Raw genomic sequence first — 23,308 nt, 5'->3', positions numbered from 1 at the left:
CCCACCCTACCAGTCACCTGGGGAAGGTCTTTGAGGGGGGACTCTTAGGAGGACGCAGGAAAATAACTAAATTCCAGGCCTCGATGCCATCATGTTACCTTGATTTCTCCCGGAGACACACAAAATCATCCAGTTATTCTTCCCAAAAATTCGCACTGGATAATTTTAAGAGTTCAAAGACTCATGGACCAAACTACTGGTTAAAGAAACATTAGTATATCTACACAGTGGAATACTATGCAGCTGTTAGGAAAGATGAAGTCATGAAATTTGCTTATAAGTGGATGGTCATGGAGAGTGTCATGCTAAGTGAAATGAGTCAGAAAGAGAGGGACAGACATAGAAGGACTGCACTCATTTGTGGAATATAAAAAAAAAAAACAGCATGAGACTGACACCTAAGGATAGTAGATACACGGGACAGATAGATTGCTCCATAGCTGGAAGCCTGCCTCATGAGCAAAGGGGAGAAGGCAGCTGAAACAGAGAAGGGATCACTAAGAAAAAGACGGCTTGAGGAACTGGTCAGAATGGGAGATGTGTGCAGAAAGTAGACAAAGGACCAAACATGATAACCTCTCAGGGTCTGTATTGCAGACCATAATACCCAAAAGTAGAGAGTATGGGGGAACCTGTCTGCCATAGAGATGGGGGGAGGGGTGATGAAAGGGAGAGTGGTATACTGGGGACATTGGTGGTAGAGAATGTGCACTGGTGGAGGGATGGTATCATTGTATGACTGAAACTCAGACATGAAAGTCTTGTAACTGTATCTCATGGTGATTCAGTTAAAAAAAAAAAAAGACGATCTGTCCAGCTTAAATCAATCACAGTCAGCTTAGAAGACTAGATGCCAGGGACCGTGAATCACCAGGCGTTTTCCTGGCAGCCAAGAGGATTTCTAACAGAGGACAGGAAAGGGACAATCCCGCTGTAGCTACTGGGGACTTGGAGGAGTGTCCAGTTAGCAGGCGGCCACCAGCCACAGAGCAGGGCTGCCCCCTCTCGGCGTGGAAGTGACGGAGCCCATGGGAGCTCCCTTCCTGGAAGCGGCAGCCTCGGATCATGGCTTTCCGTGGGCTGTCGTCTCTGGAGTAGATTTTCTCCCCCGGCTCCTCCCTTCCCTCCCACTTAACCTGTGGCCATATTTCCCAAGCAAAGACACAGGGAACCGCCGCAAGTAAGTTACTGACAAGCTCGTTTCCGTAATAACACCATCATATTTGCACTAGGTTTTTTGTTTTTTAACGAAACATGGCAGCTATGGATGGGGGTTTCTTTTCTCCTTTCATTTCCCATCTTTGCCCTGAAGAAGTCATTGTGATCACTCATCTAGTAGTGCTTTTTCTTTCACTATGAATTTTTGCATCCACTAGCATAAACATTACAACATAATTTTTAATTTTTAAATTTTTTTTCCGACTTACAAACTTCCGTAATTGCATTTGTCATACAATGATCCAGTACCATCCCTCCACCAGTGCCTGTTCTCCACCACCAATGTTCCCAGTATCTCTCCCGCCACCCTCACCCATCGCTCCCCCTGCCTTGTGGCAGGCACATTTCCTTTTTCTCTCTCCTTTTGGGGTGTTATGGTTTGCAGTACAGTCACTAAGTGGCCATCATGTTCGGTCCGTAAGTATTACTTTCACATTTGACATTTCACATACTTGAACGTGGTGTTACAGTATTGCTTCGCACCTTTTCATTTTGACAGATTTGAAATTATAACTATTTTTTTGTGCATACTCTGTCCATCCCGTTTGGATGCTTTATAAAAAGTAACATGTATTATTTGTTCTTTCTCCTATTGATAACCTTGTGGCTTCCATATTTTTATCTGTGCTTTTTTCCCCCGTACTGTTATCAGTCCACGTAAATCTTTGTCCATTTCTTTGCTCATGGGGAGAGTTTTCTGATCTGTGCTGATTAGTGGAAACTGTTGCCAGCCCATCAGTCATTAGTGAGCAAAGGAACATTTTTCCTTCCATCCTCAATAGCCCTTGCTGAAATAGACCCTAATTTCCCCATTCAGAGCGGGTAAAGCGGCAGTGGAGCCTAGCTTGACTTGCATTTTCTGAAGACCCGTGAATTTTGGTATCTTTCAGAGCTTAGGGGTTTTTTTTCTTCTATAATTTACCCGATTGTAGGATCTGAACATATTTCAAAGTGAATGCAGTTACAGCGGCTTGAGGTTGGAAAATTGCCTGTGGAAATCAATACTGAGTGGTGACCACTACCTGTATGTGGCTCACATTGGACCCCAGCACTCTCTGGTCACCACGGGGGTCAGCGTCCTCTTTCTTCTCCACTCTATTTATTTATGTATTTATTTATTTGCTTTTTGCATCACACCAGCGATGCTCAGGGGTCACTCCTGGCTCTGCACTCAGGAATTACTCCTGGCGGTGCTTGGGGGACCATGTGGGATGCTGGGAATTGAACCCGGGTCGGCCACCTGCAAGGCACATGCCCTACCCGCTGGGCTATCATTCCGGCCCCTCTTCTTCATCCTCGATGCCCTGTGTCAGCTCCAGGTTGTGCTTTTCCATGAGGTAACTTTCCCACCGTATTTGCCAGGGCCCTGCTTATGGAGCAGTGTCACAGGGTGGCAAGTGCAAAGGCAAGTGGGTTCAGGAAACCGTTATGGAGCCTGGGATTTGGAAGTCTTAACTTTTTGCACCACTGGGTTTTTTGTTTCGTTTGCTTTTTGGGTCACACCCAGCAGTGCTCAGGGGTTCCTCCTGGCCCTGCACTCAGGAATCACTCCTGGAAGTGCTTGGGGAACCATATGTGATGCCGGGTATCAAACCCAGGTCGGCTGTGTGCAAGGCAAATGCCCTCCCTGCTGTGCTATCGCCCCGACCCCTCTGCATCCCAGTTTTAAAATAAGATACTTCTTGTGTGTTTTGGTTACTGCCTTCATCAGAATGAAAAATCCTGTCTGTGTTGGCTGCCGTTCTCTGCCTTTCCGTAGGATCTCGGGAGCTCTGCCCTCCCGCCTTCTGTAGGCTTTGACTGCATAAAGGCAGCACCCCTGCCGTCATCCTTTTTCTTTCCTCACTTCTGCAGCGTCACTCTCTTCTTGCGCGTCCAGGCGAGAAGCCGGTCACGCCTTCCATAGCTGGTAAATCGGCGGAGTGACCATCTCCCTGTTCCTCGTGTCCTTCCTCTTGAGACCATGACCCGGAACCATGAATGCACCGGCCGTGTTGGACTTGGGGGATGTGGTTTCCCTCCTCCATGGGTGGGCGGCAGACACGGGAGGGGAGCGTGGACCCACTCACGCTCCTACCTCTCAAAGTGGGGTCTGCGCCGGGGCCTCCCTGGCTCCTCCTGGTGCTGCTGGCTGTGCCACCGCAGGGAGACACGCCTGTGACTCATGGGCTGGATCACGAGACTCCGGGTGGCAACATCGCCCAGGTCACCCCACTCCCCGCCTCTCCTGCGCTTCCCCGGCACCTCACCCTCTCCCTGCCGGCAAGCAGAGGCTGTCCCTCCCAGCAGAACACTGTACACGCCACGGAGGGACTGTCCCCTCCTGCTCTCTCTGCGCTAGCGGAGAGCCATGAGTCGGCCCGTGGCACACACGGAGATGCCGTAGCATCTCACCCCGCGCACAGCCCAGATGGAACAGGAGTCAGCGCGTGGGCTGCGCTGGGACTCCTAGAAGCATCGCTGGTCTTACCTCCAGCCCTTACTCATAACCCTTAAGTTATCTGTAATTGGGTAAACACCTGTTTTTTTCCCTTTGGAGCCATACCCGGTAGTGCTCAGGGATGACTCCTGCCAGTGTTCAGGGGACCATACGGGATGCCAGGGATCAAATCTGGGCCAGCCATATGCAAGGCTAATACCCTACCTGCTGTTCTAACCCTGCGGCCCCTTTTCACCGGTTTTTTACAGTGATCTCTGTAATGGTTACTTCAGCAAAGGCAAGTGTTGAGATCTCCGCAGATGACTAGAAGTTTTTTCTATCATTTTTATTAACCTAGAAAATTTAAAAACACTTTGCAGATACCTTATTTTTATTGTAGAATATGGTTCAGATGAGCATTTTGCATCAATATTGAGCTGGCTTTTTTTGGGGGGAAAAAGCATAGGTAACATTTTTGTTAGGTAAGCTCATTTTGATTTTTAAATAATTTTTCAAATTATTGAAAAATGTCTGTATAAACTCAGACATTGCTATATTCATTCAAGTTAATAATGCTCATAATTTTTGGGGGGGCTACTGTTTTCGTATTTGACTTTAGCATTCTCTAGTTTTCAGGAATTTAACAGATGTATCTACTCAGCCAGTCATCATATTCATCCTGTAAGGACCTTAATCAGGTTAGAGGAGGCTCCTCATTGTGTTTTAGAAGGAATCTGTGTCTTCCAGCTACTCATGTTACTGTTAGCGATTCCCAGCCAAGTTATGTTTGGTAGGAAAAAGAACATGGAGTGAGGGCCAAAGAGATAGTTCAGTGGGTAGGGCAACATGGAGTGAGGGCCAGAGAGACAGCTCAGCAGGGAGGGCATTTGCCGTACAAGCAGCCGACCCCACTTTGAGTCCCAGCATCTCCTGTGGTTCCCCAGGCACCGCAAGCCGTGATAACTGAGCACCGCCAGGTGGGACCCAAAGGCAATCCAAAAGAAAAAAAACCCACGAGTATGGTATAATTGGAAAGCCTTTGGTAAACTAATTTGCAACTGGATATAAAATCCAGCTTCCTCCACAGGCTCTTGGCTAATCAGTAAAGCAAGTCACATCTTGGGTTTATCTCCATGGATCAAGGAGCATCCCATGTCGGACTCCTGGAAAGTTCTGGGCACTGATCAGAAAAGCGTAGGGAGGTTGTGGGAAAGAGCAGGTCGGGGGATTCCACCTAACCAGGGGCGTTCCCTGTCCCCAGAGCCTGGTCCCTTTGCACCCGGTGGCCACAGCTGTCCCCATTAGGTTGCATATCCAGATCACCCCCAGCGGCTTTCTTTATTTATTTTTAATTTTTATTAGTGAAACACCATGAGGTACAGTTCTAGACTTACAAAGTTTTGTGCTTGGGTTTCAATTATACAATGATCGAATACCCATCCCTTCACCAGTGCCCATTTTCCACCACCACGGATCCCAGTATCCCAGTATCTCTCCCACCCCCTATCCCCCCCCTCCCCGTTCCACCCTGCCTCTGTGGCAGGGAATTCCCTTTTGTTCTCTCTCTCCTTTTGGGTGCTGTGGTTTGCAAAAGAGGCATTGAGTGGCAATCATGTTCAGTCTATAGTCTACTTTCAGCATGCCTTTCTCATCCTGGGAGGGTCCTCCCAACATTCTTTACTTGGTGCTCCCCTCTCTATCTGAGCTGCCTTCTCCCTCAGCATGTGCGGCTGGCCTCCAAGTCATGGAGTGAACCTCCTGGTACTTATCTTGGCTATTCTTGGGTGTTAGTCTCCCAATTTGTTACTTTATATTCCCCAGATGAATGCAATCTTTCTATGTCTGTCCCTCTCTTTCTGACTCATTTTGCTTAGCATGATACTTTCCATGTTGTACCATTTGTATGTAAATATCATGACTTCATCTTTTCTAACAGCTACATAGTACTCCGTTGTGTGGATGTACCTTGAAAGTCCTCACTGCCCTGGCGCCTTCATTCCCTTGCTCACTCCCATGTCCTCATCCTGCTTGGGGTGTTGTAAAATCTCCCCGAGGCAGGGATTCTTCCTTCCTAACCAGCTGGGTGGTTGCTGAGGGTCGGCTGTGTGTTCCTACCGAAGGGGGCAGGCGAGAAAGGGGCACAGCCATCCACAGAGCAGAGGCGTACCAGCTCGGAGGAGTCTGGGGGTCTGTCGGGGAGGACCTTGCCAATCTGGTGATGCCCTCCACACTTCAACAGCAAGTCACGAAAGACTGGGAAGGTGGGGACAGAGACTCACAAAAATAAGTTGTTTGCCTTTGCTCCAAAACGGTTGACCAAGAAGGCATTTTATTTTTGTTTTTTGTTTTTGGGGGTTTTTTCTTTTGGGGTCACACCCAGCGATACTCAGGGGTTCCTCCTGGCTCTGCACTCAGGAATTACTCCTGGCAGTGCTTGGGGGACCATATGGGATGCTGGAAATTGAACCCAGGTCGGCCACATGCAAGGCAAACAAATGCCCTACCTGCTGTGCTCCAGCCCCAGGAAGGCATTTTAGAGTCTGGGAATATTTCAAAAATTTGTTTCTTCCTCCCTGTTTCATTGAAAAATCATGGTATTTCTTCAAGTTTGCAGTTTTTGATTTTTTTTCCCAAAAAAAGGAATATAGCTTTGAATCCTATTTTGTAAATCTGCCTGCTCTGAGCTCTTTTATTCCATCAGTAAATGAGGCGAGGGTTGCCCTGAAACTCACATTTCCTAGTTTTCTTCCGCACACAATTCCCCTGGTTGATTTCATACAGTTCTCAAAGCTGTGGGGGACTGAGGACCAGGAAGGGCGTCTTGAGACCCTGCATTCCACTCACCCCTTCAGGCCTGGCACCTTAATGTGCTGGCTCGAAGACGACGGGCGTCCTTTTGGCCCATGGGGGTACAGCAGCCCCGAGAACCTCTCTTGGGTGACTGGAGAAGTGGCACTGAGGGAGGGACTGGCCTGTTCCTGGGATATTCAGCTCTGACGCGCTCCTAAGGCTTGCAGGCTCCTCTCTGGCCAAGTGGTCCAGGGGCACCTCGACCAAGAAGGGGCTTCTCAGGGTCCCAGGTTCTGGTGGCTGGGCAGGCCACGGAGCCAGCCACAGGAACATTCAGAGCAGCGACGGGAGGCCCGGGGGCCACACAGCCACTCCCTGGTCAGTGTTGGGTCAACTGTCACCCAGAAGGGGCTAGAGCTATATAGTACAGCGGGGAGAGCATTTGCCTTGCACGCGGCCGACCTGGGTTCGAGTCCCAACATCGCATAGGGTCCCCAAGCACTGCCAGGAGTGATTCCTGTGTGCAGAGCCAGGAGGAACCCCTGAGCATCACCGGGTATGACCCAAAAATTTTCAAAAAAAAAACAGTCACCCAGAAGGCTCTGTAAGATGCCCTCAGGTGATTTCAGGAGAGGATGAGGGACAGACACCCCCCCCCCCCCCGCCCCGCACCCATCCCTCTTTGGTCTCTCTCTTGCCTGGATCAGGATCCTTCTGGGCTGGAAGTGTGCATGCTGGTCTCTGCCCTCGTCTGCAAGGCCCAGGAAGAGCCGCCAGGCTGAGTTCATGGGGGCAGTTGGTGTCTGTGCTCTGGGCTCCATGCTCTGAGCATCCCGCCTCATCTCAAGTTTGCTTTGCAGGCCCAGCCGGGGGACCAGACTGCTCTCTTTGCCGCGCAGGCCCGGCCCTCCCCTCAGCCCCCCCAGTACCCTGGGCTGCAGCAGTCGCAGGTAAGACCCCTGCTTTGTAACTGCTCGGGAGGGGGGTGTCTGCTCTTCTTCAGGGCGACCCAGGCACGGCATTCTATCCTGAGTAGAGAAACTGAGCCCCAGCCGGGCCCCGGCTTGGGGGTCTCATGGGCCCCCCCTCAGTCCCGGAGGCCCCAGGGAAGCGCTTCCTGGGTGCCATGTGGGTATTTGGGAGCTGGTCAGTGGTGGCGGGGGCAGACATCGCACCCAGTACCAACACCTAGCAGGACAGGGGCCCTGTGACCCGAATGTGCCGGGGAACACGGGCGGCCTTCCTGGGTGGGAAATGACCGTGGCGGGCCTGGGTCACCCCGGAAGCCACTGGCCACCCTGATGGTACAGATGCAGCCCGATTAGTACAGAGGCACTGCTCGGCTTCCCAGGAGGGGCAGCTGGTCTGAAAACCCACCTCAACCCAGTGCGGGCTCTTGACTCCCGAACTGGGATTTCTGGTGGGCGAATATACAGCCCGTTGACTCTGTCTCCTCTTCCTCCTCCTCCTGCTCTTCCTCCTCCTCCTGCTCTTCCTCCTCCTCCTGCTCTTCCTCCTCCTCCTGCTCTTCCTCCTCCTCCTGCTCTTCCTCCTGGCTCTGCACTGAGGAATCATTCCTGGCGGGGTTTGGGGGGTCCCTGTGGGATGCTGGGGATGGAACCCAGCTTGGCTGCATACAAAGCAAATGTTTTCTTTTTTTTTTTTTTTTTTTTTTTTTTTTTTTTTATAATTTATTTATTTATTGAATCACTGTGGGAAAAGTTACAGAGCTTTCGGGTTTAGGTCTCAGTCATGTAGATACCGAACACATTTCCCTTTACCAATACTCATTTTTAACCCCGAACCCCAATAGACCCCCACCTCCCACCCCTCCCAATTCTTGTGAGGTAGATGAGTTCTAGTTAATACTCTATCTACTTTGACTAGATAGATTATTTCGATAGAAGATGCACAATTATTGTTTAGAGTTTACGACCCACCCCCCACAATCAGACATGCTGAAACAGCGTTGTGAAATGATTTGCTTTCTACAACTTGGTTTAAGAATAAAATGATGTCGCGCGGCCGCAATAGCGGCCGCGCGGTTTTGAATTTCTGCTATTTTACTTATTGACCCTGGAAGAATTTCTATTAAAAGTTAGCTAGTTAAGAGATTGGTTTCTGTGTCCTGGAGTCGTGGCCGTGCCGGAGAGCCGCTCGTGGGGGGCAGCTGGCGACCCCGGTGGGGCGTGGGGGACGGCCCACAAAGCCCCCCTTCCCATGGGGTCCCCGCTGCTCCCCCCCCGAGCCCGGCTCAAACCCGCTTTCCACAAGGCTCCCGTGCGGCCGCCATCTTTCTTTCCAGAGAGGAACGGGCGGGCTGGTCAACGCCCTTCCCCCTCCGGGCAGGCTTGGTGGCGCGGATCAACACAAGTCCATTTGCTTTTCTGCTCCAAGCGGCTGGTTCTCTGTGCTAAGTCCTTGTGCCTCCGGGGCCGTGGCCGTGCCGGAGAGCCGCTCGTGGGGGGCAGCTGGCGACCCCGGTGGGGCGTGGGGGACGGCCCACAAAGCCCCCCTTCCCATGGGGTCCCCGCTGCTCCCCCCCCGAGCCCGGCTCAAACCCGCTTTCCACAAGGCTCCCGTGCGGCCGCCAAGCAAATGTTTTCTTTCCCCCTTCTCTCTCTCCCCCTCTCTCTCCCTCTCTCCCTCCCTCCCTCTCCTTTTCTCCCTCTCTCCTTCCTTCTCTCTCCCTCTGTCCTCCTCTCTCCCTCTTTCCCTCTATCTCTTTCCCTCCCTCCTTTTCTTTCTCCCTCTCTCCCTCCCTCTTCCTCCCTCTTTCCCTTCCTCTCTCCCTCCCTCTTCCTCCCTCCTTCCCTTCCTCTCTCCCTCTCTCCCCCTCCCCCTCTCTCCCCTCCTCCCTCCCACGCTCCTCCCTCTACCCCCAATTCTGCTGCTCCGTCTCCACCCCAGAGTAGGCCTCTCACGGTTTGGGTTTCGGGAGACACCCGCTCTCCCCCACACCCCCTCCAGGGGTCGGACCCCCGACTAGTGCTTGTCCCCTCCACAGACGGTGCCCCAGGGCTATACCATGTACGGAACGCAGATGCCGCTGCAGCCCACCCCGCCGCTGCCGGCCGGGAGCGTCGTCCTGTCTCCGGGCTACGGCTGCAGACCCTACCCGGCCGCACACTCGGGCCCTGCACTCCTGGAGCGGTTCCGCCACATGCGGCAGCCCAGCGGCTACGCGCCACAGCACGCCTCGCCCTACCTGCAGCCTGTGCCCGGCTCCCAGAGGTGACGGTTCGGAGGGGACGGACGACCCCCTGCACCCTGCTTGCATCCTGTGTGCATGTGGCCAGCCGTGTGCCTGTGGTCTGTGTTCCGCCCTCTCCTTCCCTGCTCCAGAGAGCGGCAGAGACCAGCCTGGCCGTGTCCTGTGCATTTGCCCTTCGAAGAACCCCCCACCCCCTGTGTCTCTGGCTCCGCTCTCGGGGGGCTGGCAGAGGGGGTGGGCGGGTACACCATTTGTCAGTGACTCGCTCGAGGGGGGTCTTTCTTCTTATCCCAAATGACTTCTTGGCTGAAAAATACTTCTGAGAATAGGCTGTTGGATATTGCCAGACATGGGCTCTGCGCCCCCCAGGGCCTTTGGCTGCCTGAGACCCGGGCACCCGGAGCCCAGAGGATCTTGCTCCCTCCCTGTTTCCACTTCACTCCTGGCGGTGCTCAGGGGACCGTACGGGCTGCCGGGGATCAAACCAGGGTCGGCGACGTGCAAAGCCAACGCCCTCCCCGCTGTGCTCTTTGTTCGGCCCTCCCTGTTCCCACCTTTGACGCTTCAGGGAAGTGCCACCGTGGGGGGCTCAGCCCGGGCTCCATCGCTCTGACCCAGGCATCAGGCCATGCTGCGTGCATGCGTGAGCCATACCATCACAGTAAAGGGGGGACCGGGTGACGCCCCTGCAGTGCCGCCCTGGCCTTGCCTGCCAGCCAACCTGGGCTCGGTCCCCATGTCCCGCCCACAGGAATTTCTGAGTGCAGAGCCTGGAGTAAGCTCTGGGCACCGCTGGTTGTGGTCCCCAAAGCAGCAGCCTGTTAAAGGAATCCAGGCACCGTATTTCCAAGCACCGCCACCAGCCATCCACGGCTGGGCTAATTTAGACCCGTTAAAGAGGAGCGTAAACATTCGGGTCTCCGGTCCCTGTAGTCACGTGTCAGGGTCCTGGGAGCCACAGGCGGGGCCAGGACCAGGGCCCTGAAGTCACCAGGCGCTCACACAGGGTGCTGAGTGCCCCGGGCTCCACCAGTACTCCCAACACTCTCTGGAAACCTACACTGATTTTTCGTGGGGTTTGAGGGGGATTTTTTGGTTGTTGTTTTTTGTTTGGGTCAGTCCTGACAGTGCTCAGGGCATGCTGGGGATCGATCCTGGTGAGCCATGGGCAAGGCTGACCCTACCCACTGTGCTATCTCTCTGGTCCTTCACACACACTGTAAAGGAAGCTTCACAGCTGTGAGAATTTTTTACAGCCCGTGTGCTCAGCAGGAGGATGTTGCCTTGTAGCTTCACACCCAGGCCTGGGTTCACACCCTGTACCCCACAGAGATGGAGTCGGCGGCTTTGCTGGCCTTTCCCGAGGAATCCTGTGTACCCTTGCGTACCCCTGGGACTTGGGCGCCTCCCACAACGGAGTTTGAGTTTGGGGTTCTCGGACTACGCCTGGCTCTGAGCTCAGGAGTCACTCCCGGGGGGCCCTTCTGTGGTGCCAGGGGTCCACCCGGGGTCGGTCAGGTCCATGGCAAGCGGTGTCTCCCCGGTGGCGCCCCCGAACTTTCTGGCGTGTGAGTGGCCTGTGTGAGTGACCGTCCGGGCTCTGTCCAGCTGCGCCTGTGGAGTGGGCTCTGCCACCTCATGCCACTCGGCCTGAGGACCCTGGGTCTCTTCTCTCCACAGACTGAACCACCAGTCCCTGCAGCAGAGCCCATTGCTGGACGCGGGCATGGAGCCCGGGCTGCCTGCTGCGCACCCCAGCCTGCCCCCCGGCCCCCTGCCTCAGGACCCCATGCGGCCTCGGCAGCCACAGGTGCGACCCCAGCCGAGGCTCCTCCAGGTACCGGCCTGGGAGGCGGGGCGGGGGCAGGGGACCTGGCCGGGGGCCTTCTGTGCTGAGGCACCAGGGCCCTGGCCTGGGGCGCTGGTCTCTCCGCGGGTCTGAGTTTCTCTCACGGGAAGGGAGGGTGACTGGGGGTCCTTGCTCCCTCCGCAAGCCCCGGCTCACCCAGCCCAGCTAGAGACACGCGCCTCAAATGCAGATGGTCTTGGCTGTGCTTGAACATAGACAACGCGCACACGCACACACACACAGGCACAAGTACACACACATATGCACACGTACACACACAGTCACACATATACACACACATGCACATACACGCGCACACACAGGCACAAGTACACACATGCACATGCCCACACACACAGGCACACATACGCACGCGCACACACACGCTCATGCACACGTATGCATGCACACATCCATACATACATGCACATGTGCACACATGCATTGTGCACACATGCACATATACACACATTCGCACATGCACACACACATGCACATACACATATACACACGCGTGCACGTGCGTACACACACATACACATACAAACACGCACACGCACACGTCGCACTGCTCATAGCACTCGTCAGCTTTGCTGTGGGAGTCTGGGCACCCTGTGCGCCTCTTGGGCCAGACTGTGAGGTTCATGCCGTCTGTCCACCTCTCCAGGGGGGTGGCCCCCACTTGATGCCCACGCCGGGGCTCCTAGACCAGTGCAGATGGCTGCGCAGGTCCCAGGAGCAGGGAGCTGGAAGCTGCCATCTGCCACCTCAGTTCAAACAGTGGGTCCCAGGCCCAGTGCGCAGATGGGCTGGCGGGCAGAAAGGCCTCTCTCGACGGAGGGTCCCCCTGGCCGGATCCGCCGTCCTCATCGTCATTGCCCAGCTCACCTGGATGACTGCTGCACATGTGGGGACCCGCTGTCCAGACCGTCCAGCTAGCGGCACTGCCATGGTGTCTGGTACCGGGGAAGGAAAGTCCAGCCAGCCGGGCGGGGGGTCTCCAGGCCTGGCGTCCACAGCACCCCGCGCAGGAAGGGGGCCGGTGTGTGCCTCTGCCCCTGGCCCTCCCTGGCCTCTGGGACATTCTTTGTTGCAGGGGGTGGGCAGAAGGGGGCGGCCCTCAGGTCTGGCAGGGGTGCGGCGCAGGAGAGTTGAGAGGCAGTGGAGACGGCCGAGAGCACTGCCCTCTCCTCTACACTGCTGGAAGGTGGCTGGTTCGTCTCTTACGCCCCTCGGTCCTACGCCGGTCATTTCCTCCAGGCCAGCCACACCGTTAAAAAAAAAAACTGCCGTCTTCCTTCGTCTCCTCCTTCCGGCCGCTCCCTCTCCTCCTTTTATTCCCCTCAAGCCCTGAAGTTTTCTTGCAGAAGTTCGGCCTCAGCAGGCCTTGCCTAACTGTCAGCGTGACACGGGGTGACAGGTGTGGCAGGGCCTGGCCGGAAGCGCGTCCCAGCAGAGTCCCCGTCCACTCCCCTCGTGTTCAGGGCGGTGCAGACAGGGACCCCTAAAAGGTGGAGGCCCCCAAGGGCTCCCAGGATAGACAGGTTTGGATCTCGCCCGTCCCGGGAGCAGCTGCGATGGCCAGCCGGGGCAGGCGGGAGTGAGTGTCACCTGGCAGGGAGCTGGCTGGGGCTGAGCTGGGCCTGGTCTTGGCCGCCTCTGAGCGTTTCTTCTCTCCGCAGATGCAGCAGGCCGCGCCGCTCCCCCAGGCGCCCACACAGCCCCAGAGCCAGTCACTCGGGCTCCAGTCGATGCCCTCCCAGCAGCCTTTGGTGAGTCCTGGCGTCTGCACTGGGAAATGCCCAGCGTCAGACTTTCCCATGGACCCACCCGTTTCCATTCAGGGGCTGGGGTGATAGTACGGGGCCAGGGAGCCGGCCTTGAACACAGCAGAACCAGGTTCGATCCCCGGCACTGCCAGGAGTAATTCCTGAGCATTGAGCACTGCTGGGTGTGCCCACAGACTGAAATAAATACCACTGTATCACTGTCATCCCATTGTTCATCGATTTACTCAAGCGGGCACCAGTAACATCTCCATTCATCCCAGCCCTGAGATTTTAGCGGCCTCTCCTTACTTGTCCTTCCCAGCGGTGCCATATTGGAGGCTCTTTCAGGGTCAGGGGAATGAGACCCATTATTATTACTGTTTTTGGCAGATCGGATACGCTATGGGGAGCTTGCCAGTCCCTGCCATGTGGGCAGGATACTCTCGGTAGCTACCAAGCAATATATATGTATTTAAATACATATATTTATTTAGTTTTCTCTCAAAACAAATACATGTATTTAAATTCAGGCATCATTGTCTTTCTAAATCATGTTAAATGGTAATTCATTGTGTATGTGTGTGTGTGTGTGTGTGTGTGTGTGTGTGTATGCAAGGAAAATGATCTCGCATTGCGTTTTTACTCTCATTTGATAAAAAGCTCACTTGCTTTCATAAAGAAGCTTTCTTGCTTTCTAAACTAGAGGGCTTTGTGATATAAATGAAATTTCAGCTTCAGCCAGCTGTGATCATCACGCAATTCAAACCCTTCTCCAGACTGTGTGGATCAGGGATTGAATCGGTAAATTTGCCTCTTCTGCTGCCGTAAATAAATGGGTGAGCAAGTGGTCACTGGCCTCAGCAGCCCCCCCGCCCGCCCCAGGCCCCATGCTAACCAGTCAGTAGGAGGTGAGTGGCAGCCAGAGTTCTGACCAGCAGGTCCTGGCTCGCGGCTCGGGCCACACCTGGGTAGGCCTGGCAGTGTCCCTTGGGGTCTGGATGGCGATTGCTCAGCCCACAGCCGATGTGGAGAGAAGGGGACTTGGTTAGAGCTGTGGTAGGTTAGGACATTGAGTGCCCCAGCGGGCCCCCCGCCCTGGCCAGAAGGGGCTCTTTGATTCTTTGGGGGTCCACACCCGGCAATTCCCCAGGGCCTCTCCTGCCTGACTGCTGCTCCGGCCCACTCCTGGCAGTGCTCGGGGGACCTTGTGGTGCTGGTGCTCTAACCCAGGGCCCCTTCATGCGAACCTACAGCTCCTCGAACCATCTCTGGCCTGGAGCTCTAGTTCATGAGGAAATTCATTTTTTTCCATGATGAATGGAAAGACTCATTCCACAAAACAAAAAAAAAAGAAAAGAAAAATTCGTTTTTCTTGTCTGTCTAGCTTGTGTGTATGTGTCTGGGTATGTGTGTAAATTTCCTTTTTTGGTGCTCTTGTATATTTTTTTGTTCTTATTTGCTTTTGTAGCTCTGGACTCGTGTGTGTGTGTGTGTGTGTGTGTGTGTGTGTGTGTGTGTGTGTGTAGGAACTGAACCGAAGGCTTCACCATCTGAGATGTGGCCTTTCCCAAGGAATCCAAGGGCTGGTTTCGGTTCGGTTTCGTCTTCTCCTTTGCTTTGCATCTTTCCGTCTCGGAAATGGAAGCGGTCACCCAGTGTCTGTCCCGTCTCCTCCTGCTGGGTTTCACTGAGCTCGGTTTCCCCCGGAAACTGAGTCATATTCCCTCTTGTGCACAGGCCAAGCCTTCCGCACGCCTCCATCAGCTGGCACTTGGTGTGTTCCCAGATCTTGGCCAGCTCGAACAGCGCTCTAGTGATACATCGGGTACATAGATCTTTCCAGATTTGTGGCTGTTGAGTCGTCAGACAGATGCCTAGCACTGAAGCCACCGGCCCAGGTGGCAGCCCTATTTCCAATATTATGAGTCACCCCCGTTCTGCTTTCCTAGACCCGTGATCATTCCCACCAGCGGGACGAGGGTGCCGGGGAGGCCTCGGGCCTTTCTGCCACAGACCGTCACTCTGGCACGAGCTGAGCTGGTCCAGGGTGACGCTCCTCTATGTGCCTGTGGCCGTGCATCTCCTCAGAAGTGTCCACTCAGTGCTGCTTCTGCCCACTTTCGCACTGGGGAATCTGACCGGTGGTTGGCGTGGGGTTGTGTGAATCCTTCACGTGTGTGCAAGAGCCTGTTGCTTGATGAATGACATGCAGATACTCTCTCCCAACTGTAGAAATTGGCCCCTTGGTTCTGAAATGTGCACCTAGGCAGAGTTGAAATCTTTGATTTCTGGACTCCTACGTGGCGCCGATCAAAGTTGGCAATTTAATTTTTTTTCTTTTCGCTCAGTGTGTTGTTATACCAGACAGCGGAAAAAAAAAAAGCTGCAAGCAGCCCATTTTACTTGTTTCCATACCCAACAAAACAGTCTGGTGGTATTTCGACAGAAAGCCAAGAAATAAGTCAGCATATCTGCCCATAATGTCATGTCAATATTTAGAATATTTTGATTTCATACTGGCAAGTCCTTCGCTTTTATTTTTCCTTCTAATTTAAGATGATGGCTTCTTATTCCGTAATGGTAATGTGAGCTGTAGAGGATTATGAGAAGTGTAATTAGACCATTTCAGAGGTTTCATTCAAATTTGTAAGTACTTGAAGGATAATTATAAGAAGCCCATTAATTTGAGAATTATAAATTCTTCTTTGGCTGTTCCTTGCTGATAAGAAAAAGGTTACATAACTGGACCTGCCTTACCGGAAATGCAGAATCAAATGAAAGACTGTTCCAATTACTTTTGAACATCTAATAACTCTGAATCACATCATTTTAGCTATTTCTCAGCCTCTGATTCACATAAACATCAGATACGAATATTTACACCTAGCACAAGGAATATTACTCCATCTGCATTTAACCTATGTATTTAAATTTGTATTTATTATATATATATTGTAGCACTGTGACACTGTCCTCCTGTTGTTCATTGATTTGCTCAGGCGGGCACCAGTAACGTCTCACAACAAATTGTGAGACTTGCTGTTACTGTTTTTGGCATATTGAATACGTCACGGGGAGCTTGCCAGGCTTTGCCATGCGGGCGAGATACTCTCGGTAGCTTGCTGGGCTCTCCGAGAAGGGCAGAGGAATCAAACCTGGGTATATACTCAAAATCTTTACAGTTAATTATTGAGATGTAACTGCCATCCTGTGACTGTGGAATATTTTCTTTCCAGAAACATTGCTTTGATTTATACTCAAATTTCTTAATATCTAATATCTTCAACAAAATATTGGGGTTGGATGGATGCCAGATAGTGAGCAGACATTAACAATGCGATAGGTTTTTTGGGGTGCTGGGCCACACCCACCAGTGCTCAGGGCTTGCTCCTACACGCTTAGCTCAGGGATCGCTCCAAGTGGTGCTGGGACTCCAACCCAGGGTGGCCGGGGCGCAAGGAAAGGGTGTGTCCATATCACCGCCCAGGATTAAATTTGGATTGATTTTTCTTTTGAAGGGTGTAGCCTGACCCTTGGGCCAGGTGGTGACTGAGCCCATCTGCAGCCACCTGCCTGCTTATCCCAGGACCCCCCAGCCCACCCCCGGCACAAGGCCACTCCCGGCGTCTCTCACCTGGCCAGGACAGACTCAAGCAGATGCGCCAGGCGAGAGCACTGTGCCTGCCTGCTTCCTGACGGGGAAGGAAAAGGCTTCAGGGGGCGCGGGGCGGCTCACAGGCCTGAGTGCAGGCCAGAGAGGCCCTGAGTTTGACCCACAGGACTGCTAGGCATCACCCTTCCCGTGCCCAGCCCCACTGTCGTTTGTCCCTCCCCGTGATGGACAGATGGGCCATGAGGTCATCCTCTGCCTGCGCCCGCAGCCCCCAGGGCCTGGCACCCTGCCTCTGCCGCGGCCCCCCACATGGTCGTCTCCGGACGGCTATGCTGGACCTGACCACTGACCACAGAACCCCCCCATCCCCCGCCAGTGAAAACGGGTTACAGCTGCGCCACAGTATCCACTAGCCGCCAGGGCCCTGGGGTGGACCCTGAGGGCTGAGCACATGCTGAAGGTTCGCTCCTTGGTACCCTGAGGCCTCCCGAGCACTGCCAGGGAGTGAACCCTGAGCACCACCATGGGTGGCCCCCAAACAGGACAGAACATGAGCTGGCGGCTGGAGGAGGAGCTGGCACAGACGACAGCCGGCGCTGCCGCAGTGTGGGGGCACTCCATCCCCAGTGCTCCTTTCTTCCAAGGCCAGGCGGAGGGGCCCTGGGGGGGTGCAGGGCTCCGTGGGCCCCATCCCTGTCTGACTCGCGCTCTCCCGCACCCCAGTTCCCCCGGCAGGACCTGCAGCAGACGCAGCAGCAGCAGCAGACGGCAGCCCTGGTGCGCCAGCTCCAGAAACAGCTCTCGAGTGAGTGCCCCATCCCCGCCGCATGCTGAGTCCCCTGCTCGGAGTGGCCCTGCCCCCTCTGGAATGCTGGGTCCTCCATCTGACTCCATCCCAAACCCGACTTTGTTTTTGGGGCCACACCCGGCGATGCACATCCTGGCGGTGCTTGGGGGGCCATGTGGGATGCTGGGAATCGAACCCGGGTCAGCCGAGTGCAAGGCAAACGCCCCACCCACTGTGCTATCGCTCCAGCCCCTTTGTATAACTGGAAGTTTCCGAGGCCTGGCGGGGCCTCAGACATCTGGATGAGGAGGTTGGGGTCTCCTGGGGACTGAGGGCCACACCCCTCCCGGGTTGGGGCTTCGCTCACTCAATCGGGGCCTGGTGATACTGGCCAGTGGGGCCAGCAGGTCAGTACTGAGCCGGTCAGCCTAGTGGGGGTGCCGGGGGTCCAGCTCTGATGCCAGGATCTCCTATGCGCCCCCCCACATTGGGAACTTCATCCTTGCAGTGAGGCCCACAAGGTGTGACCCCTGGGACATGGGTTAAATGCCAGGGGCGTGAGAGGAGGGGCTGGCTAGAGTACAGGAGCAGTTTTGTGGGCTGAATTTTCTGCGGAAATTGATCCTGGGCAGGGGAATGTCCCCTCTTACACCCTCGTCTCTGCCAGTCAGTCGGGAGTGATGGGTGTCCCCCAAGGTGTCTTCCCAAGACCCTCTTTCATCCCAGAGAGCCCCATCGGTCTTTACCGGCTGCTGCCGTCAGGTGTCATCTCTCAATGGACCCCATAAAATAGGGGTACGGGGCTAAAGTCCTCATCCCGCACACGGCCAGCCCAGACTGAACCCAGGAGCCACATAGGTTACCCCAAGGATGGCCAGGAGCATACCCCAGGCCCTTCCGGAAGGATCCCGTTTTTCCTCAGGGTGAGGCTGCAGAGACCGAGAGGGCCAGAGCCCATGTTTCTGCTCACTGTGCTGAGCTCAGCTCCCATGACAGGACGCACGTGTCTGCGCCGTTCCTGCTCCCCAAGCCCCGTGCCTGGGCATGGTTGGGGGAGGGTCACTTCATCTGGGGTTTTCTGAATGTTGGGGGAGGGGGCGCAATGTCCAGTGATATTGGAGGCTACTCCCACCTCAGTGCTTGGGGACTTGGCTCTGAATTACCCGCACTTGACCCTCAAAGCCGCCTCCCCAGCCCTCACCTCATTCTAGGGTCCTGTGAGAGACTCTGCTGGCCCCCAGCCGGGGAAACAACCCCCAAACGGAGGTGTAAGGCGAGCCAGGGACCACAGGCCTCCACCCCCGTTGCACCCTTTGGTGCTGCCTCATGGCTCCTTCGGCCTCATGGCTGATCAGGCCCCAGAGGGGACATCTGAGCAGTGGTTCTCTGCACACACGTGAGCACATACGTGCACGTGTGTGGACAGGCACGCACCTCACTCGCACACACACAGCCACCCGCCAACACACTGCACGTTTCTTGCAGTCACGCCCGATTATGACATCCCTGTGAGGTGTGAGGTGAGGTCGCGCCTGTCTACACAGCACTCACCCGAGTCCAGATCCAGCCCTCAGCAGCTGGCCTTTCAGCCGGGGTCAGTCCCCGACTGAGCAAGGAGGTCAGGAGGCTGACTTGTTCTCAGGAACACGGTGGGGCCTCACCTCCCTCAGTGCTGGCTTATCAGGAAACCACAACAAAAGGCTTCATTTTACTCTCTCTCTCTCTCTCTCTCTCTCTCTCTTTCTCTCTCTCTCTCTCTCTCTCTCTCACACACACACACACACAAACCCCAGCATCCACACTGTGACACGCAGTCTCCACAGGGCTGCCCTGTGCCCTGGCCCCGGACCCTGTTATGCTGGGACCAGAGCCGAGAGCAGGGACAAGGGAGGGGAACGTCCGTCTCGGGCTGCGTTTTGCACCCGGCACGGAACCCAGCGACCTGTCTTTGTCCCTGCAGGCAACCAGCAAGGAGTGACCCCCTACGGGCACCCATCACACTTCTGAACCCGGAGGAACGAGGACGAGTCACGGCGCGTGTGTTTGCACTGAAAACTAGAAAAGCCACGACCAGGCATCCGTCACCCTGCAGACTGGCCCTGTGTTTCTTTCTGTCGCCGTGTCCCGTGTCTTCTTGCTGCCTCTCGCGCCAAGGCCGTGACAGCGGAGAGCAGGTGGCCGGAGAGAGAAGGCAGGCTGCGTGGTTTTCTCTTTGTTGCACTCGACCTCAGAGGAGGTTTCAGAATGTGGACCCTGCCGGCCTTCTCCCGGAAGAGCTTTTGAAACCGGTGCTTTTTGGGTTTTTTTTGTTGTTGTTTTGTTATTTTTTTTTCAATTTCATCGCTATAGAATTATGAATTTAAAATATCTATTCATGAATGATATTTTTTTTCCAAACTGTGCCAGACCAAACTACTGATCTGAACGGCCTGTCGATCCCTGACCAGACAAATGACCCTTTATTTATTCTGCAAGCCCCGTGTAGGAAGAACAGACCGTTTCCACGCGCCACTCGCATTGAAATGTTCATAACCACAGAAGCACTTCATAGACGTTTTATTTCTGGGTTTTTTTCCTTTTTTCTTTTCTTTTCTTTTTTTTTTTTTGTGTGTGTGTATGTGTGGTCAAAGGGTGTTGAGCCAGATTGTTACTTCAGCCCTAACCCTTCCCCATGGATGCTTCTGGGACACCCCTCTCCTTGGAGAAGCCCCTGAACCCTGGTAGCTGTTGCCCTCACACTTGTTTGCAGTGACAAGATCCCAGGTCAGAGGCTTTTCACGGAGAAACTTGTAAATCCTAAAGGCCAGAAAGCAGCACGGGAAAATCACCACCGTGACCTGGTGCCAGGTTTTGGCCAAAATGACAACCCCATTTGGGGTCTCTCGGACCTCATGCAAGAACAGCGAGCGCGTTGCGGGCCTCAACCCACCCAGTGGGTCCCCTTGGACATCACCTGGTTTTCAGGGGGACTGGCCCTAAGTTCAAAGTCTCTGGTTTTCATAAAAGATGTATTTGCTGTTTATTTTGTATGGTAAGTATTTGCTATTTTGAATTAGATTCTTGTTGGTGTCAGTCTTGGTTGTGGGTGGCAAATACCATATTTATAAATGGGTGCAGGAAAAGCACAAGTAAATTATACATCAGATTTATTATAAAGAAATAGTAACTATTTTAACTTTGTTCAAGTATGTGGTAATTTGCTCCTATTAGAGTTTAAAAATATACAGTAAATTATCAGTTTGTGTAACTTAAGAGTATTCCATATAATATTTTTTTAGATTTAGATGCATAAGATTTTGAATGTGAAAATTGCAGGGCCTTTTCAAACACATGTGGGGGATATTTTCCCATGTTCTGTGTTCGATCATTTCCTTTGACCATATGGTTTTACATGTAATGTAGTCGGGCATACTGTGAATAGATTTGTCTGTAATGAGCAAACCATGTAGAACTACCTTTTTAAGAAAACAAAAAACAAAAAACAAAAACCGAAGCTAGTACAAACTTCAGGCGATCACTTCTTCTGCAGACCATCCTCTAACCTCTCTTCCTCCTCGGGTCCCTCATTGCAAAGTTTGCCTCCTGCAAACGACCTCAAGGCAGAGCCCCGCCCGCTTCCGTGCCGGCAGCCTCTTCGTGGCCAGCTTTGCCCACTGTGAGCCTCTCACTCCAGCCCCATCACTCCGTGTTTACTCTGGGCTGGGAAAGACTTTGCCAAAACATCCAAGACCATCTCTTTTTCACTCCATTAGCAAATTCTTGCCCGTTTTGGCTGATTTGGTAGATCAGGTAATCCCCCACCAACCCCGCCCATCAGCCCCCTGGAGTCAGATGTAGCCGGGTTCTCTGGAAAGTTCTTTCCTCTCCCAAGTCCTGCTCATCCATCTCATGACGGCCTTGGCAAAACTACCGAACCGCGAAAATGTTGTGCCTGGTGACCGCATCGTCTCCGTCCTGGCGGTGGCTCTCTCTTTCCCGGAGCGACGGGGGTCTCACGCGTCACTTTTCCGTCGGAACCATCCATTTTTGTAGCTCCGTGTTGCAAATGGCAGCAGAGCTGCCTGGAGAATGATTGTTGCCATAGCATAGCGTTTGTCCGCACTTTATGTTTTGCAGTTAGTGGCATTAATTTATTCGTCCTTTTGCACACGAATGCTGTGGGTTACGCCCGTCTTTGTGTTTTGGGGGGGGTGGGTGAAGTAGTAGGTGAAGAAGTTAAGTCGCGGTCTGGCTAATTCAGAGTCCGTGGAAAGTTGAGAAAAACCCTGGAGCTCTTTCCCACTGAAAGCAACTGAAATCTGTCTTCTATCCATTCTTTCATCAACTTCCACTTACTGCTCGAAGGAAGGAGAGGGTTCTCTTTTTGGACAGACGAGCATTCATATGATGCCGGGGGAGGAAGCCCCGTCTTGGGGCTGAGCTGGCCTGTGACATGGGAAGCATGGCAGGAGGCTTAGAAATGGACAGGGCTGCACCTCAGACCTGTTTATGCTGTGAGCCCTTGGTCAGGCCCTCGAGGTGAGTGTCCTCATCTCTTGCGACCCTCAGCAGCAGTGGGCAGTCACATTGGGTCCGAGTTGGCACTGTGATCCCAGGGAAGCATGGGCCTTGGCGTTGGTGTGTGCACCGAGATGAGCCCGCAAGCCCCGTGTCCTTTTCTCTCCTCTTCCCTGAAGGCCCCCTAGGATTCTTCCCCAATAATAGGTGGATGCCTAACCAGACGTGAAGGAAACAGCACTAAGTGGTCCCAGCCGAGCACGGTGCCCCCTCATTTCATTCAGGTTGAATCAAGCCTGTCACGGAAGTGAGTTCAGTGAACTGCAGGAAGGAAGCCGAGGGAAGCTGCAGTACCTCAGTGCGGGTCTGAGATGTAGATTCTTCTAAACCTTTGCCTGGTGTCAAGGATTAACATTTAGTAAAACCAAAATCAATAATGTTCACAGAGCAGTGATGACCGCAGACCACTTTCCCCATTCTCAGCTCCAGACCCAGGCTACTTGAGCAAGAAGCTGCCGCTGTAAAAAGATCCCACTGTAGTGTTCAAGTAACGGCTGTTCGGGGACCCAGATAAAATCAGCCCACCTGATGGTGCAGGCGTTGGCCAGCCGCTGGCCTGCATTTGTTTGAAAATGCGGTTATCACATTCTTGTACTCCCCACCAGCGAAAACGTTCTGTGTGTGCAAATCGGTGATCCTTAACGCCAGCCGTCCCGTGGCATCATTTCCCTTCTAGGTTCGACTAAAAATATTTATAAACCAGCCCCAGCATTTATCCAAGACCGCCAATCAGACCTTTCCCCAGGGTCACTAGGGGAGCACTAGGCAGCAGGCAGTGACAGTGACATTCTCAGAGAATCCAGGTACACCACTCTGTTATTCCATGGCGGGACCGTCTCCATGTTCCTTGTTCTTTGTTGGCAAAATAAAAAGTGCCTTAAGTTCAAAAGTTTTGTTCTGAGAACCACTCAAGAAGTCAGTATCCGTTCACCAAGCATTTCTTTGCCACTTTATTTTGCATGTCCATGGTGGATTTGATATTGTAAATGTCTTCAACTTCATGTATATGCCTATGGCTGCCTTTGATTAAACTTCTTCCAAAAAAACAAACCCGTGCACAGGCGTGGTCTGTGGGGACACTGGGCTCGGCCG

The 23,308-nt window shown here is 53.6% G+C and overlaps 1 protein-coding gene across 1 annotated transcript in view; it reads left to right on the top strand.

The window, feature by feature from the left end:
- MED12L (mediator complex subunit 12L) overlaps positions 1–19,763 on the top strand; it is a 270,020-nt gene extending 250,257 nt beyond the window's left edge. The window contains exons 39-44 of the mRNA XM_056121419.1: positions 7,288–7,377; positions 9,435–9,661; positions 11,322–11,478; positions 13,173–13,262; positions 17,596–17,677; positions 19,620–19,763. Of these exons, the coding sequence (XP_055977394.1) occupies positions 7,288–7,377; positions 9,435–9,661; positions 11,322–11,478; positions 13,173–13,262; positions 17,596–17,677; positions 19,620–19,666 (693 nt within the window). The 3' untranslated portion in view covers positions 19,667–19,763. The remainder of the gene's footprint in view (positions 1–7,287; positions 7,378–9,434; positions 9,662–11,321; positions 11,479–13,172; positions 13,263–17,595; positions 17,678–19,619) is intronic.
- The last annotated feature ends 3,545 nt before the right edge of the window (positions 19,764–23,308 follow it).

Source organism: Sorex fumeus, unplaced genomic scaffold (assembly GCF_029834395.1).
Source record: "Sorex fumeus unplaced genomic scaffold, SorFum_2.1 ptg000044l, whole genome shotgun sequence".
Taxonomy (NCBI): domain Eukaryota; kingdom Metazoa; phylum Chordata; class Mammalia; order Eulipotyphla; family Soricidae; genus Sorex; species Sorex fumeus.
Note: the sequence above shows the minus strand (reverse complement) of the source record. Positions and strands in the feature narration are given on the sequence as shown.